Source organism: Nomascus leucogenys, chromosome 5 (assembly GCF_006542625.1).
Source record: "Nomascus leucogenys isolate Asia chromosome 5, Asia_NLE_v1, whole genome shotgun sequence".
NCBI classification, from domain to species: Eukaryota; Metazoa; Chordata; class Mammalia; order Primates; family Hylobatidae; genus Nomascus; species Nomascus leucogenys.
In genome coordinates, this window is record NC_044385.1 from 26507083 (window position 1) to 26524068 (window position 16986).

Genomic DNA, 16986 nt, shown 5'->3' on the forward strand with positions numbered 1-16986 from the left:
CTGTAATAGGAACACCAACCTGTCCAGAGTCTGCACTCCCAGTTACCTCCTTTATTTGGTGCTTACATGCCGGGCCACTAGTCCCCTGCCCTGGTCAACCCCAGAGCCAAGTACCAGACAACCTGTGTCCCAGAGCCTGCTGAAATTATTCAAACTAGCCAGCCCTAAGCCTGCCACCCCTGCCTTGCTTCTCCTTTCCTGTGGAAAACACAATAAAAGCCCTTGCCCACATGTTCCCCCTGCTCCCTCTGCCTCCTGACCCACCCTGGTGCTTCCCCACTTGGCCTTGTGTGGCGTGGCGTGCCTCCAGTTTCTAGAGAATCTGTTGGTATAACATCTTCATTTTTCAGGACAGTCATTTCTGTGTCTGCGTGTCCAACCATACCTGATTAAAACAAATCCTAGGTACCCTTAAAACAATACCCTGCATCATCCACTCGTGCCCAATCCCAACTCAAACTGCACTTCTTTTAAATATTTCCTTTACCAATGTCATCCTGTACTATAGAAACGATAGCAAGACAGCATGAAAGGAGGAGCCTGAAGAGAAATCAAGCCTATTGCAGTTCTGTGGATGCCCCCAAGCAGAACACCTGCAGTTGTGGAGTTTGTTTGAGGAAGGCTGCTTGCTAGGCAAAACCAGCTGGTCCATGTCTGGAGCCCTGAGGATCAGGCAGTTGTTCTCATAAGTGATGGAGACGAGCACGAGGCGAGGCTCTTGCCGGGCAGTGACCATGTGTCCATCTTCCTTAATCACCAGCCAAAACCTGCAGAGAAACAAACCAGGGCACACTCAGAAAATCCTCTTCCACCTCCCAACAGCTTCCCTCCAGCTTTCTACTTCCTCGAAACTCTCCGCCCGCCCCGACTTGGGACCTAACAGTCATTTTCCAGACAATTATCCAGGTCTGGCCAAATGATTTGGGTCTAAAAGTTGGTGACCCCAAAAAGAGCTTATGTGGCAGAAACAGTTCTGGGAGAGCGTCAGGCCAATGTATGGCAATCTCCAGTTTCAAAAACAAGAACATGAACCTAGCTCAGAGACTCTCCCTCATGGCTCAGGCAACCCTGCTGCTTGTCTGGGGGTTCTGCTTTGGTTAGAAGCTTCTGTAGGTCTGTTAAATATGTCTCTGTGGCCCTGGGAGAACTAAAATGGCTTTCAGGTCCTTTTGTTGTAGAACAAGATGAGGTTGGCCAAGTGAATTGGAGTCTGAGACAAAGTTCTTGCAATGTTGCTGCCTCCAAGAGGAACCAGGCCGGCCTCTGCTCTGTTTAACTTGCTGTGGCATGCGGGGGTCCTACATCAGGAAACCTCCCAAACAGCCTTTCCTCTTCATGCACACATTCTGACATAGAGAACAAAGACTCACAGAAGTCACATGTTAGATAAGAATCCCACTCATTTCCCAGAGAGGCTACTGTACTGGACTTGGTTTCCTTACTTTGTATTTCTACGGGATGAGCTGAAGAGTGAGGGAAGGCTGGCCAGGCCCGGTTGGCTAGGCTTTTACCTACAGCCTAGCATATAGGTTGGGGCTGTACCACAAAAAAGACTGTGTTGCCAAAAGGAAAAAAATCTTCCACTCCTAGGGAACATAAATTTCAATATCACCGTTTAGTTTCATTTCATTTTGTTTCATTTAGTTGTTTTGTTTCATTTCGTTTATTTTGAGACAGAGTCTCACTCTGTCAGCCAGGCTGGAGTGCAGTGGCACAGTCTAGCTCACTGCAACCTCTGCCTCCTAGGTTCAAGTGATTCTCTTGCCTTAGCCTCCCGGGTAGCTGGGATTACAGGCGTGCACCACCACGCCCAGCTAATTTTTGTACTTTTAGTAGAGATGGGGTTTCGCTATGTTGGCTGGGCTGGTCTTGAACTCATGGCCTCAAGTGACCTGCCGCCTCAGCCTCCCAAAGTACTTGGATTACAGGCATGAGCCACTGTGCCCAGCCCAATATCACTATTTTAGAAAGAAGATAGAATCTGCAGACAAGCAAGTGAGGAAAATGCAGGCACTGATGAGTAAAAATTGCCTGAAAACCAGAGGCTTTCCAAATGTGAGGAGGATAAAAAGCACAGCCCCTTCCAGAAGCAGGGGCGGCTCCTCCCAGGGAGACATTCCAAAATATGACCAGAGCCACCAGGGAAAGCCTGAGGAGACCTCAGGAGGACATCCAATATCCCAGCACAGGGAGCTCCGTCTCTGCCCTGTCCTGACCCTGACAGATAGTCTTACATCTGCAACCTCCTTATCAGTAGAGTCCTTTCCAGGTGCTGGCTAAACTGTCCCTTCCCTGCAACCACACCAGAAGACAATGGCTGGCAGCCTGTGCTCTGCTAACTGGCATTATGATGGTGTGGCAGTGTAAAGGCATTCCAGTAACTGTCTTGGCTACCCCCTTCCAAAAAGCTAGTGACACTGGGTAGCAGCAAGTCCCCACCCCTCTGAGGAGACGACCTTTTTCTTTCTTTTTTTTGTTTTTTTGTTTGTTTGTTTTTTTGAGATGGAGTCTCACTCTGTCACCCAGGCTGGAGTGCAGTGGCACAATCTCAGCTCACTGCAAGCTCCGCCTCCCAGGTTCGTGCCATTCTCCTGCCTCAGCCTCCCATGTAGCTGGGACTACAGGCGCCTGCCACCACACCCGGCTAATTTTTTGTATTTTTTTTTTTTTTTTTTTAGTAGAGACAGGGTTTCACCGTGTTAGCGAGGATGGTCTCAATCTCCTGATCTCATGATCTGCCCGCCTCGGCCTCCCAAAGTGCTGAGATTACAGGTGTGAGCCACCGCGCCCAGCCCACCTTTTCCTTTCTAAGTATATATATGCATATGTGTATTATTTATTCATTTATATATATTTATACTTAATTAATAAGAGAGAGGGAGACAGGGTCTCACTCTATCACCCAGGCTCTAGAGTGCAGTGGTATGATCTTAGCTCATGGCAGCCTTGAACTGCTGGGCTCAAGCGATCCTACTGCCTCAGTCTCCTGAGTAGCTGGGACTACAGGCACACACCACCACGCCCAACTGATCTTTTTATTTTTTGTAGAGATGGGGTCCCACTGTGGTCTGGACCTCCTGGCTGGTCTGGAACTCCTGGCTCAATTAATCCTCCCTCCTTGGCCTCCCAAAGTGCTGAGATTACAGATGTGAGCCATCCTGCCTGGTCAAAGATGCCTTTAGATCCCACAGTTCTCTGGTTCACTCATCCTGGGGCTGGGTTCTGTAAATCAGAGGATGTCTGCCCAGAGAATGGGGCTACAGTGAAATAGGCAGGCATCCTCTGATTTAGATGCCTAATAGGGCTGGGCCCTATTCCCTATTTCCAGCCTTGTCCCTTGGTGCACAGTTCTTGGTTAACCTCACTAAAGCCTTCACCCTTAACTTCCAACATGCCCCTTCCCCAGACAAGACTCCCTTTGAGATCTGCACACAACCAGAGCCATATCCAAACAGGAGTGGCAAACCTGTTTGCACATTATTTCTGACATTATTTCTCCATGGGCTGAATCTTCTCATCTCCCATTCATCCCTTACTAATGTCGCCCTTCACCGTGGCTCACAGCCTGGCCTGTGGCTCCAGCCTATTGTATAATAACACAGGCATTAACTGCTGGGGTTAACAGTGGGAAGTAGTCACTAGAGGTTTCCCACTCATCACTGTCACTGAACAAGTGGCAACTTACAGGGAGTCCAATTTTGGGACAGGACAAAGACAGCAATCACAGGTTAAAAGGTTGCCATTTGTAATATACCCCAACCATCTCATTTCCCTGTCAACCTGGGCAATATTATTTTTCACCTCTTGTGCACAAAACGGTGCCCAGTGAATGAATAACTAGTTCTATTCTGCCAGATCTGAAAGAAGAGATAAGTCTGGAGTATGGATTTCATCATAACCAAGTTACCCCAACCTAGTCTGCAACACTAAAAGCCGGCACCTTGAATTTACAGGTAAAACATGAGTATGTGGTAGAGGGATCAGTGTAGAAGCCTGGAGCCCCGATTCCCCAAAAGAGCTACAGTGCCCCAAACAACCAACAGCAACGGGTAAGTGGAGCCCAAAACAACAGAAAAAAATCTCATTTCTCAATTACAAACTAGCCTGGGGAGCAGGAAGTACTGAAAAATGAGGGAAAGCAGGAACTCTACCACTGAGTGTGGGAGGAGAAAAACAGCAGGAATTGGGCAGGGAATAACACCCTGGATAATAATAAACGTAAGGGATTCCTTTCTCCAACAGTTAATCATTTGTGCAGAAGAAATAAAGGACTGGCTTCAATAAGGGTTTAGACAGATAAAACTGATCAACTCACATATGGCTGCTAAGGAGAGCAGAGATTTCCAAGGTCAGAGAAGACAAGCACACCCTCCCAGCAACTGCACCAGGCACCGAATGCCAGCATTCTGCCAGGTGGACTTTTAAACACTCAATGCTTAGCCTGCTCAAGCCAAATGTTCACAAGTATACTAAGAGCTTTGAACAAAATACCTTTAGAAATTTGAGACCCTGCCAGAGCACTTCCAGAGGAAAATCCCAGCTCCTTCGAACAGTTAGTTCCAAAGACACAGGTTCAGAATGGAATTCATTAAATGAGGCCTTTCCCTGAACTCTAGGAACATTTGTAGTAGTGTTATTAAATTGTCAGGTGGAGAGAACAGCAGCCATTAAACAGAGTTCTCTCCAGCAACCCTGCTTTCAAATTGTTAATTATCCTTTGATAAATAAAATGTAGTTAAAATGGGGCTTTAGAGACCATGAAGTTCAATCTCATTCTTTTGCAAATGAGACAACTTTGTAAAAGTTCGCCCAAAGTCTCCTGATCCTCAGTGCAATCCTTATACTTTTATATCATTCACTGGTTTCATACAAACAGCGTAAGTTCTGTACTCACACAGATCTGAGTTCAAATCCCCACGGCACACACTGGTTTTCTGGCCTTGGATGAGATACTCATTCTTTCTCATACTGTTTCCTTATTTGCAAAATGGTGATAATAAAATCTAGCCCGCAAGATTGTTATGAGGTTTAAGTATGCTAATCTATGCGACAGGATTTAGCTCAGTGTCTGCTGCATTTTAACATTGCATAACATTAATTTCATTGCCTTTCCCTCTACCCCAGGCTTCACATCACCCCACCCCATCCTAAGCGTTTATTGTTTAAAACAAGGGAAAGGTAATACAGTTGTATTTACTTTAGGATGCCAATGGGAGCAAAAAGCACAGGAAAAGGACACGTATTTTCTTTCCATGGTTGCAGTAGTCACGGCAAAGCAGTGACAAAGAGAAGTGGGAAAGAAATCGTTCTTCAGGTATCAGAGGAAACACAGATTAGAACTGGAAACTGTGAAACCAATCCTTCGAGTGAGGAAGGAAGTAGTGCAACCTAGTCTGCAACACTAATTTTCTCTGGACGTGCAGCGTGAGAATTTGGTTCTCCCAGTTTTTTGGAAGGTGTCCAGTCCCACAGAGCCTGAAGTCTTTCCAGCAATAGGAAGGCTTTTCTTATCCTTCATATTTGAATAAGCTCTAAACATCCTCTTCTTCTTCATGGTCTCGGATAGAATCCTTTAACTATAGCGTCGAAATCATCAGGGGGAGATTTAAACATTCTACGCGAGTTGGCCCCACTCTTGGTGATTCTGCTTCAGTAGTCCAGGGACGGGAATCTCAGGAAATTATAATTGAAAAAGCTCTCCAGGATAAGAAATCTGGGAGGCTGAGGCAGGAGAATTGCTTGAACTTGGGAGATGGAGGTTTCAGTGAGCTGAGATAGCGCCACTGCACTCCAGCCTGAGCCACAAAGTGAGATTCTGTCTCAAAAAGAAGAAAGAAGAAGAAGAAGAAGAAGAAGAAGAAGAAGAAGAAGGAGAAGGAGAAGGAGAAGGAGAAGGAGAAGGAGAAGGAGAAGGAGAAGGAGAAGGAGAAGGAGAAAGAGAAGGAGAAGAAGAGGAGGAGGAGGAGGAGGAAGAAGAAGAAGAAGAAGAAGAAGAAGAAGAAGAAGAAGAAGAAGAAGAAGAAGAAGAAGAAGAAGAAGAAAGAAGAAGAAGAAGAAGAAGAAGAAGAAGAAGAAGAAGAAGAAGAAGAAGAAGAAGAAGAAGAAAGAGGAAGAAGAAGAAGGAGAAGGAGAAGGAGAAAGAAGAAGAAGAAGAAGAAGAAGAAGAAGAAGAAGAAGAAGAAGAAGAAGAAGAAGAAGAAGAAGAGGAAGAAAGAGGAAGAAGAAGAAGAAGGAGAAGGAAGAAGAAGAAAGAAGAAGAAGAAGAAGAAGAAGAAAGAAGAAGAAGAAGAAGAAGAAGAAAAAGAAGAAGAAGAAGAAGAAGAAGAAGAAGAAGAAGAAGAAGAAGAAGAAGAAGAAGAAGAAGAAGGCATCTTAATCCTAAGTATGAAATGTCTATGTGTCAGGCCCCAAAATCCCAAAGTTCCAGGCTGTGAACAACTCTGCCTATGGGAGAAGGAGGGACACTATTCCCTTAATGGCAAGTATCACCTCTGCCCCAGAGTCCCCATGCCACTTGATCATCCTTCGTCAAAGTGTATCAGGCCTCCAGGGCACCCCCAGGATTGGAGAAATGTGAGGAACAAGGCCCAGCAAGGCCTAAGCCAATGTCTTTGAACAACATTTGGTTTCTTTCTTGCTGCTTTCTAGTGCCAATAGCTTTATTTTTCTACTTTGGTATACTAGGATAGAATCACAAACTTTAGAGCTAAGGAGACTTGGAGATACGGGTCAGACCCCCTCCTGTTACAGAGGAGGAATCTCTCGTCTAGGGAAGGGCAAGGGATTGCCCCTACCTACTTTACCAAAAATAAACCTGGCATGAACTTGGCCTTCCCAGATAAACCACCAACGGCCCAACAGTCAGCCCAGAAACTCAGGTGGCAAACCTCTAGAGTCCTTCCCAGATAGATCGGGCCCCACCTGCCCCCTCCTCCTCATCGCAGGCAGGCTCCGCGCTGCCCCGCGCCCCCGCTCTGCCGTACCTGTCCCGCATGTTGCCGCTGCGCAGCCCCATGGCCGTGCACTCAGCCTCGCTCACCGGCACCCCTTTGCAGGATTTCACCGGGTAGATCCAGAGCTTCGCCACGGTGCCCACCTGCTGCAGCTGCCGGCGCCGCCTGGGCCATGCGCGGCGCCAGGCGACAGTCCCCAGGGCCACGGCGGCCAGTCCCAGCGCGGCGACCCCGAGCCACCTGGGCCAGGGCCGGGCTGGGAAGCCGAGGCGGGCCAGCGCGGAGGAGCTGGAGGTGCCCATGGCAGAGCGAGGGCGGGCGCAGATCTGCTCACAGACCCGGCAGCGACCGGAGCCCGGGAGGACGAGGAGGCCCTTAAGGATCTGGAAGGACGAGGAGACCCTTAAGGATCCAGAAGAACTAGGAGGCCCTTAAGGATCCGGGCGGGTGGGAGGAGTCAAAGTTGACTCAGCCACTGACCCTCTCACCCTTTCACCGCCGAAATGGCAGAGCGGTTCAGCGGAGAGTGGGAATGCCTTAATGCGGTGACAAAGCCTGCGCGGTAATGGCGGAAGACAGGCAGACAGCGGCCGGGGTACCCTGGGCGCCGTGGAAGCGACGCCTCCCAAAGCAAGCGAGCTAATGGGGCGGCCTCTGGGGTGGTCAGTGTCTCCTTCCTCTTCCCCGCCCCTACAACACGACAGTTAACCATGCAACGTGACCTTCAGCGCCAGCACTCTGCCACCCCCTTCTCTGCTAATACTGCTCGCTTAGTCGCTCGACAAGATCACCGCAGAACGTGAAGGCGGGTTGCCAAACGGAGGATTTACAAACATTTGGGAAGGACTTTTTCTGGCAGGTCGCTGTGAGAACTGCAGGACTTTCTGCACACAAAGACTCAGTCTAAACCTCTGCACTCAAAGACGAGGAACTCTAGCGTGGCTTATAGGAGCATGACTCAAGGTCCCCCACCCTCCGCTGCCCCCTAACCTCGACCCCAGTAAAATGTCTTCCCGAGAAAGCTCAAGGCGGCCAGGAGAATTCCCCGTTTATTCTAGCCAACACCGATGGTAAGGCCCCTGACCTCCCTTTTTTTAGGATATTTTCTTAAAAGGGCTTACAACTGTGAATCCTTTCTCTGTTGCTTTGAGATGTATATGTATCGCCTACACCTCAGAAGTGTCTTTCTCAAGGACCTGAAAGCCATTGCTTTGAAATGCAATCATGGGGAGGATAGGCCTCTGTCCCCCAGTCTCTGTGGGTGGATAGAATCCCAGCTTCATAACGGCCAGCTCCAGGCATAGCTGCCCGGTCCTTAATACTGACCACCCCTTCATGATTTTTCACTTGAGCCTCTGCTAGCTTCCCCGCCCTACTCTCTCCTTCACCCTTTAAACACCCAGTCTCCTATGCACAAATGAGAATGGTCAGCTTTTTCTCCTACTGTAAGTAGTTACTGAGTAAAATCTGTTTTCATGCTTTAACTAATGTCTGGCTTTGTTGATCTTTAACAGCTCCATTCAAGCAAGCTATTGGGTTAACAGTGGATTTTCTCAGACAAATTAAGGTTTGAAGTCTTTCAAGTTTTTTGTTGTTGTTCTGTTTTTCAAAAGTTTGTCCCTTAAACTGTGGCACAGTTCTAGAAAAGTTTAAGGAGGCCAACCAGTGGGCCACCTCCCAAATCTGGGCTGGCCACCTCCTGGGAAAGGGGCCTGCTCTGGAGTGTGGGAAGAGACTCCGGGAAGGATGGAGAACCAGAGGAGCCAGGTTCCCTTCGGCTGTTCCTTGTGAAAAGTGAAAGACAAAACAGGGCCTGAATCCCTCCCTACCCAGGAAAAAACCTCAGGCCAGCAGAATTAGTCCTTCAATCCCCATACATTTACATCATGCTTGGCAGCTGCGACTTATGGATTTGTTTTTTAAGCATGGTGTGGTGAATGCGATACGTGTACACTTGTAGCGGACCCCCTTTGCCTCTCCCAACTCCTGAGGAGGGTCAGAGCCCTCCCTGCCCACAAGCCTGCTGTCAGAGTGAGGGGCTTACAAAGCCATCGCCTCGCTGTACGTGAACTCCCAGACAGGGCAAATGTCTTATTGATTAATCGTCTGTTTCTTTCACCACATAGATATTGATCATTCACCAGGCTTTGTCCTAGATTGGCACTGGGGATTTAAAGTTTAGAAGAAGCTGCCCCTCCATCCAGTTCACTGACTCCCCAGAAGACTGACACCTCCCCTGCAAGTCTAGAGGAAAATGGCAGAGGAGAAGCAAGGTCAAGATGCAGAGGAAGCAGAGGCAAAAGAGCAGCTGAATCTCAGGACAGTGCTGTTTTCAGAGGGCGGAGCTTTGGAGCTGAGACTTGAACATGAGGAGGGGCTTGGAGATGGGTAAAGGCGAGGATTCTGGGCAAAAGGAGCAGCACGTGCAATAGCCTGAAAAAATGGAAGGAACAAGAGAGTGTGGCATGTTTGGGCAACCACCAGCAATCCAGCTGTATTAGGATGTACCTGTGCATGCAACAGGTGGTGGGAGTTGAGGCAGCACAGGTGGGCAGAGGTCAGATCAACATGCATCTTATCTCTACTTAATGTGGAGACACCTCAGAATTCTGAAGAGCAGTCTGGCATGATTAGACTTGGGTGCTAGGAAGGCCATTCTTGCTGCTCTGAGAAAAAATAACACCAAAGTTGGTTAGATGAGTTGCAAATGCCCTAGTTCAGGCTGATGTAATTCCAAATCAAGGAAAAATAACAGTGGGGCTGGAGATAGACATGTGGTTAGGAGAGATGGTCAGGGGACAGAATTAACAAGAGCTAGTGATGACAGAACACAGAGCCAGAAGGAGAGGAAGAGCCCACGGGGCCTCCCAGCTCTGTGGCATAAAAGTCTGGCGTGGGGTGGGGGTACCATTCTCAGAGATTAAGAATTCAAGAGAAGCTGGGTGCGGTGGCTGATGCCTGTAATCCCAGCACTTTGGGAGGCCGAGGAGGGGGAATCACGAGGTCAGGAGATCGAGACAATCCTGGCTAACACGGTAAAACCCCGTCTCTACTAAAAATACAAAAAATTAGCCAGGCGTGGTGGTGAGCGTCTGTAGTCCCAGCTACTCCAGAGGCTGAGGCAGGAGAATGGCATGAACCCAGGAGGCGGAGCTTGTGGTGAGCTGAGATCGCGCCACTGAACTCCAGCCTGGGCGACAGAGCGAGACTCCGTCTCAAAAAAAAAAAAAAAAGAGTTCAAGAGAAGAAGATAGTCTGGGAAAAAAAGATGAGCCTGTTGTGGACAGTGAGTGGGAGGTATCTGTGGGACTCAAAGAGGAAATAGTTACTTAGATAGATGGGTAACTTGACCTTTCCATGCTTCCACCTCCTCATGTGCAAAATGATGGGGATAGACAGCAAGTGAGGAACTTTGCCATGGTGAGTGCTGCCAAGTCTTTGCTGTCTTCACCAGCCATTACCTATCATAGCCTGCCCTGTTTGCAGCTTCACCAATGCTGGGGTTGGGGGTGCCTTCAGGGGAGCAGGGAAGTTCCTTATCAGTAATGTGTACATTTGCAGCCCAGCATCTTCATTTGTAGAATTAGTGAGGGGTGATGAGAGGCTGTATTAGTCCATTCTCGCACTGCTATAATGAAATACCTGAAGCTGGGTCATTTATAAAGAAAAATGTTTAATTGGCTCATAGTTCTGCAGGCTGCACAGGAAGAATGGCGGCTTCTGCTTCTGGGAGACCTCAGGGAGCTTTTACTCACGGTGGAAGACAAAGCAGCAGTGGATGTCTTACACTGTAGGAGCAGGACCCAGAGAGAGGGGGGAGGTTCCACATGCTTTTAAACAGCCAGATCTCATGAGAACTCACTCTCAGGATGACAGCACCAAGGGGAATGGTATTAAACCATGAGAAACCAGCCCCATGATCCAATCACCTCCCACCTGGCCTCAACTCCAACACTAAGGGTTACAATTGAACATGAGATTTGGGTGCGGACACAGATCCAAACCATATCAAAGGTTGAGGATTCATTAGTCTAATTGGATATTTGCATATCCTTTTTTCCCTTCTGATTTGAATCAACTTATCTTTTTTTGTTGTTAATTTATAAGATCTTTTTGTAAATTAAGAAAATTACCCTTTTATCATGCCTTCCCAAGTCATAACTTTTTCCCCTAGTTTGTCATATTTTGGCAACCTCTGCTTAGGAAGAATCTCTCTTTCTAGGGAATAAGACATCATTGTCTGCCTAGAGGCACTGATATAGATAAAGAAAACTCTGTCACTTAAAATATCAACCAAGAAACCAGAGAAATAAAGAAGCCTAAAACCCAAATATTGCCTTGCCCAGCCAGGCCCTCTTCAGGAAGGTGAGTACCCAGCAGCCAATGGAAGTATTCATTAGCGCCATGCAGCAGTTTGTCTTGCCCGGGGAGATGAGCACATCAGATTATCAGGCTGTGAGGACAGTCAACCTTCAACCCATATAACAAATCTCATGACTCAGGCTAGGCTAAAATATTGTAACAGCCTCAACATCTCAATGCTCTAACAAAATAAAAGTTTATTTCTCACTTATATCCCAGTTTGATGCAGGCCAAACATTAATCAAAGGTCCCTTTAGGCCAGGCCTAGTGGCACACACCTATAATCCTAGTGCTTTGGGTGACTGAGGCAGGAGGATCACTTGAGCCCAGGAGTTCAAGACCAGCCTGGGCAATATAATGAGACCCCGTTTCTACAAAAAATTTAAAACAAAAAAAGAATGAGTCAGGCATGGTGGTGCATGCTTGTAATACTAGCTACTCTGGACACTGAGGCAGAAGAGCTGCTTACACCCAGGAGTTTGAATGGATATTAAGCATATACATAGTGGAAGAAGAACCATGGCTAAGTAGTCAAAGTGCCTTAGTGACTATGCAAATCCAGCCACATGACCAGGGCTCAAAGCACCAGATTACAAACTCAAGCTTGATAGTCAGTACATTCAGCTTTGAAAGGAAGATGGCATTGGATCTCTCACTTGCTTTCCTTTGAACACATAAACCAAGTGGTAGGGACAGAGCAAGATGGCTAATTAGAAGCCTCCCCTGATCATCCTCCATGCAGGAACACCAATTTAACAACTATCTATATTACAAAGCACCTTCATAAGAACCAAAAATCAGGTGAGCAATCAAAGTACCTGGTTTTAACTTCATATCGCTGAAAGAGGCACTGAAGAGAGTAGGAAGGATAGTCTTGAATTGCCAACACCACCCTCCCCAGTCTCCCGGCAGTGGCCAAGAGAGAATCCGTGCTCTTTGGGGAGGGAGAGCACAGTGATTGTGGAACTTTGCATTGGAACTCAGTGCTTTCTTATCACAGCAGAAAGCAATATAGGCAGAACTCAGCTGACACCCATGGAGGGAGCACTTAGACCAGCCCTAGCCAGAGGGGAATCACCCATCCCAGAAGTCACAATTTGAGTTTCAGCAAGCCTTGCTTCCACAGGCTAAAGGGCTCTGGGTACTAAATAAACTTGAAAGGCAGTGAAAGCCACAAAGACTGCAGCTTTTAAGCAAGTCCTGGTGCGGTGCTGGGCTCAGAGCCAGTGGACTCGGGGGCCATGCAACCTAGTGAGACACCAGCCAGCGCATCTAAGGGAGTTCTTGACCCACCTTACTTCTAACCCCAGGCAGCACAGCTCACAGCTCTGAAAGAGCCTTCTTACTTGAGGAGTGGAAAAGGAGAGTAAAGAGGACTTTGCCTTGCAACTTGGATACCAGCTCAGTCACAGGAGAATAGGACACCAGGCAGAGGTGTGAAGCCCCCATTCCAGGCCTTAGGTCCTAGGTCCTAGATGACATTTCCAAACATACTCTAGGGCAGAAGGGAACCCACTGCCTTGAAGGGAAGGATTCAGTCCTGGCAGAATTCATCACCTACTGACTAAAGAGCCCTAGAGCCCTGAATAATCAGCAGCAGTACCCAGGTAGTATATGCTGTGGATATACTACACAGCATATACTAGTTTGTAAACCTAGGTTACAACACCCAAGTCCCTGTGAATACCTCAAAAGTTTTCCCAAGAAGGAAGGGTACAAACAAGCCCAGACTGTGAAGACTACAATAAATACCTAACTCTTCAATGCCCAGATGCTGACAAACATCCACAAGCATCAAGACCATCCAGGAAAATATGACATCACCAAATGAACTAAATAAGGCACTAGGGACCAAGTCTCAACTTGGGTGAGACTCTGAAACATGCTGGCTTCAGGTGTGACCCAGCACATTCCCAGCAGTGGTGGCTACAAGGAGAAACTCCTTCAAGCAAAAGGAAGAGTAAACAGGATTTTGCCTTGCCGCTTGCAGCTTAGGTGCCAGTGTAGCCACAGTGGAGTAGAGCATCAGGTGGGCTCTTGGGGTTCTTGGTTCCAAGACCGGGCTGTTGGATGGCGTTTCTGGACCTGTCCTGGGCCAGAAAGGAGCCCAACGCCCTGAAGGGTGAGTCCCAGGCCTGGCAGTATTCACCACAAGCTGACTGAACAGCCCTTGAGCCTTAAGCGAACATCAGCAGTAGTTTGGCAGTACTCCGGTGGGCCTATGGCGATGGTGACATGGAAAGAAGCTCCTCTGCCTGTGGAAAGGGGAGGTAAGAGTGGGAAGAACTCTGTCTTGAGATATGGGTGCCAGCTCAGCTGCAGCAGAATAGAATACCAGGTAGATTTCTAATGTTTCTGACTCCAGGCCCTGGCTCCCTGACAGCATCTCTGAACCCCCCTGGGGCCTGGGGGAACTTGCCACCCTGAAGGGAAGGATGTAAGACTGGCTGGCTTTGCCACCTGCTCATTGTAAAGACCTAGGGCCTTGAGCAAACATAGGCAGTAGCCAGGTAGTGGTCACAGAAGGCCTTGGGCAAGACCCAGTGCTATGCTGGCTTCAGGTGTGGCCCAGCAAAGTCCTATGGTGGTGGCCATAGGAGGGATGGTGTCACCCCTTCCCCAACTCCAAGCAGCTCAGCACAGAGAGAGAGACTCCATTTGTTTGGGAGAACATAAGAGAAGAGAACAAGAATCTCTGCCTAGTAACCAGAGGGATTTTTTAAAAATCTTATCCAAGACCACCAAGGAAGTACCTCTACAAGTCTGCAAGAGACACAGAATTACCAGGATTAGTGTGCCCCCTAATGCAGATACAGCTGCAGGGACCAAAACCTAGATTACAACATGCAAGTCTCTTTGAATACCTGGAAAGCTTTCCCAAGAAGGATGGGTACAAACAAGCTCAGACTGTGAAGACTACAGTAAAAACCTAAGTCTTCAATTCCCAGATACTGACAAACATCCCTGAGCATCAAGACTATCCAGGAAAACATGACCTCACCAAATGAATTAAATAGGGCACCAGGGATCAATCCTGGAGAGACAGAGATATGTGACCTTTCAGACAGAGAATTCAAAACAGTTGTTTTGAGGAAACTCAATGAAATTCAAGATTACAAAGAGAACGAATTCAATATCCAATCAGATAAATTTAACAAAGAGATTGAAATAATTAAAAATTCAGGCAGAAATTCCAGAGTTGAAAAATGCAACTGACATACCGAAGAATGCATCAGAGTCTCTTAATAGCAGAATTGAGCAAGCAGGAGGAAGAATCAGTGACTTGAAGACAGGCCATTTGAAAATACACAGAGGAAACAAAAGAAAAGAGATTAAAAAGGAATGAAGCACACCTACAAGATTTAGAAAACAGCCTCGAAAGGGCAAATGTAACAGTTATTGGCCTCAAAGAGGAGGTAGAGAGAAAGATAGGAGCAGAAAGTTTGCTCAAGGGAATAATAACAGAGAATTTCCCAATCCTAGAGAAAGATATCAATATTCATATACAAGAAGTTTATATAGAACACCAAAGAGATTTAACTGAAAGAAGATTACCTTGAGGCATTTAATAATCCAACTCCCATGAAGAAAGGATCCTAAAAGCAGCAAGAAAAAAGAAACAAATAACACACAGTGCTACTCCAATACATCCAGCAGCAGCCTTTCAGTGGAAACCTCACAGTGGAAACTTCACAGGAGAGAGTGGCATAACATATTTAAAGTGCTGAAGGACCCTAGAAGAGTATATCCAGTGAAAAATATCCTTTAAACATGAAAGAGAAATACAGACTTTCAAACAAAAGCTGAGGGATTTCATCAACACCAGACCTGTCCTACAGGAAATGCTGAAGTGAGTTCTTCAATATGAAAGAAAAAGACATCAATGAGCAATAAGAAATTATCTCAAAGTGCAATAATAGGAAGTACTCAGAAAAACATAGACTATCATATTATACCACTATTATTGTGGTGTATAAACTACTTATATTTTAAGTTTCTACTTAAACACGACAAGACTGAAACATGAACTGATCAAAAATAATAACTACAACAACTTTTAGATATAAATAGAAACAACAAAAAGTTAAAAAATGGGCACTAAGTTAAAGTGTAGAGTTTTTTGTTTTCTTTTGCTTGTTACTTTGTTTAATCAGTGTTGTCATCGGTTTAAAATTATGGGTTATGATATAATATTTGCAACCCTCATGGTATCCTCAAATCAAAAAACATATAATGGATACACAAAAAATAAAAAAAAAAAAACAAGAAATCAAAACATACAACCAGAGAAAATCTTCACTAAAAGGAAAACAGGAAGAGAAGACCACAAAACAGTTGGAAAACAAATAACAAAATGACAGTAGTAATTCCTTGCTTATCAGTAATAACACTGAAAGTAAATGGACTAAACTCTCCAATCGAAAGACACAGAGTGACTGAATGGTGAAACCCCATCTCTACTAAAAATACAAAAATTAGCCGGGTGTTGTGGCAGGCGCCTGTAATCCCAGCTACTCAGGAGGTTGAGGCAGGAGAATCACTTGAACCCAGGAGGTGGAGGTTACAGTGAGCCAAGATCGTGCCATTGCACTCCAGCCTGGGTAACAGAGTGAGACTCCGTCTCAAAAAAAAAGACCCAACAATCTCTCGCCTACAAGAAACCCACTTTACCTATAAAGACACAAATGGACTGAAAATAAAGGGATGGAAAAAGATATTCCATGCAAATGGAAACCAAAAAAGAGCAGGATTAACTATACTTATATCAGACAAAATAGATTTCAAGATAAAAACTACAAAAAGAGACAAAGAAGATCATAATGATAAAGAAGGGGTCAATTCAGCAAGAGGATATAAAAATATAAATGTGTATCCACCCAACACTGAAGTGTCAAGGTATATAAAAGAACTATTATTTGAACTAAAGGAAGGGATATACCCCAATACAGTAATAGCTGGACTTCAACACCCCGCTTTCAGCATTGGACAGATCTCCCAGTCAGAAAAATCAACAAAGAAACATCAAACTTCATATGCACTACAGACCAAATGGATCTAATAGATATTTACAGAACATTTCATCCAATCGCTGCAGAATACACATTCTTATCCGCAGCACATGGAATTTTCTCAAGGACAGACCTTATGATAGACCACAAAACATGTCTTAAAACATTCAAATAATTGAAATAATGTAAAATATGTTCTCTGACCATAATAGAACAAAACTAGAAATCAATAACAAGAGGAATTTTGGAAACCATACAAATACATAGAAAATGAACAATATGCTCCTGAATGGCCAGTGGGTCAATAAGGAAATTAAGGAATTTGAATAATTTATTAAAACAAATGATAAGGGAAACACTGTATACCAAAACCTATGAGATACAACAAAAGTAGTACTAAGAGGGAATTTTATAGCTATATGTATAAAAAAGTATAAAAGTAGGTCAGGCACAGTGGCTCACGCCTGTAATCCCAGCACTTTGGGAGGCCGATGCAGGCGGATCATGCATGAGGTCAGGAGATCGAGACCATCCTGGCTAACACGGTGAAACCCCATGTCTACTAAAAATACAAAAAATTAGCCGGGCGTGGTGGCGGGTGCCTGTAGTCCCAGCTACTCGGGAGGCTGAGGCAGGAGAATGGCGTGAATCCGGGAGGCAGA

The 16986-nt window shown here is 46.1% G+C and overlaps 1 protein-coding gene across 2 annotated transcripts in view; it reads right to left on the bottom strand.

Moving 5' to 3' along the window:
- Positions 1-7646, bottom strand: part of MARC2 (mitochondrial amidoxime reducing component 2) — a 36137-nt gene extending 28491 nt beyond the window's left edge. The window contains exons 1-2 of one of the 2 annotated variants that reach the window (XM_030812846.1): positions 6984-7646; positions 594-767 (exon numbers count right to left, since the gene is read on the bottom strand). In XM_030812846.1, the coding sequence (XP_030668706.1) occupies positions 594-767; positions 6984-7255 (446 nt within the window). In that variant the 5' untranslated portion in view covers positions 7256-7646. The remainder of the gene's footprint in view (positions 1-593; positions 768-6983) is intronic. The other variant, XM_030812845.1, reaches the window with a different exon arrangement.
- Between the last annotated feature and the right edge of the window lie 9340 nt (positions 7647-16986).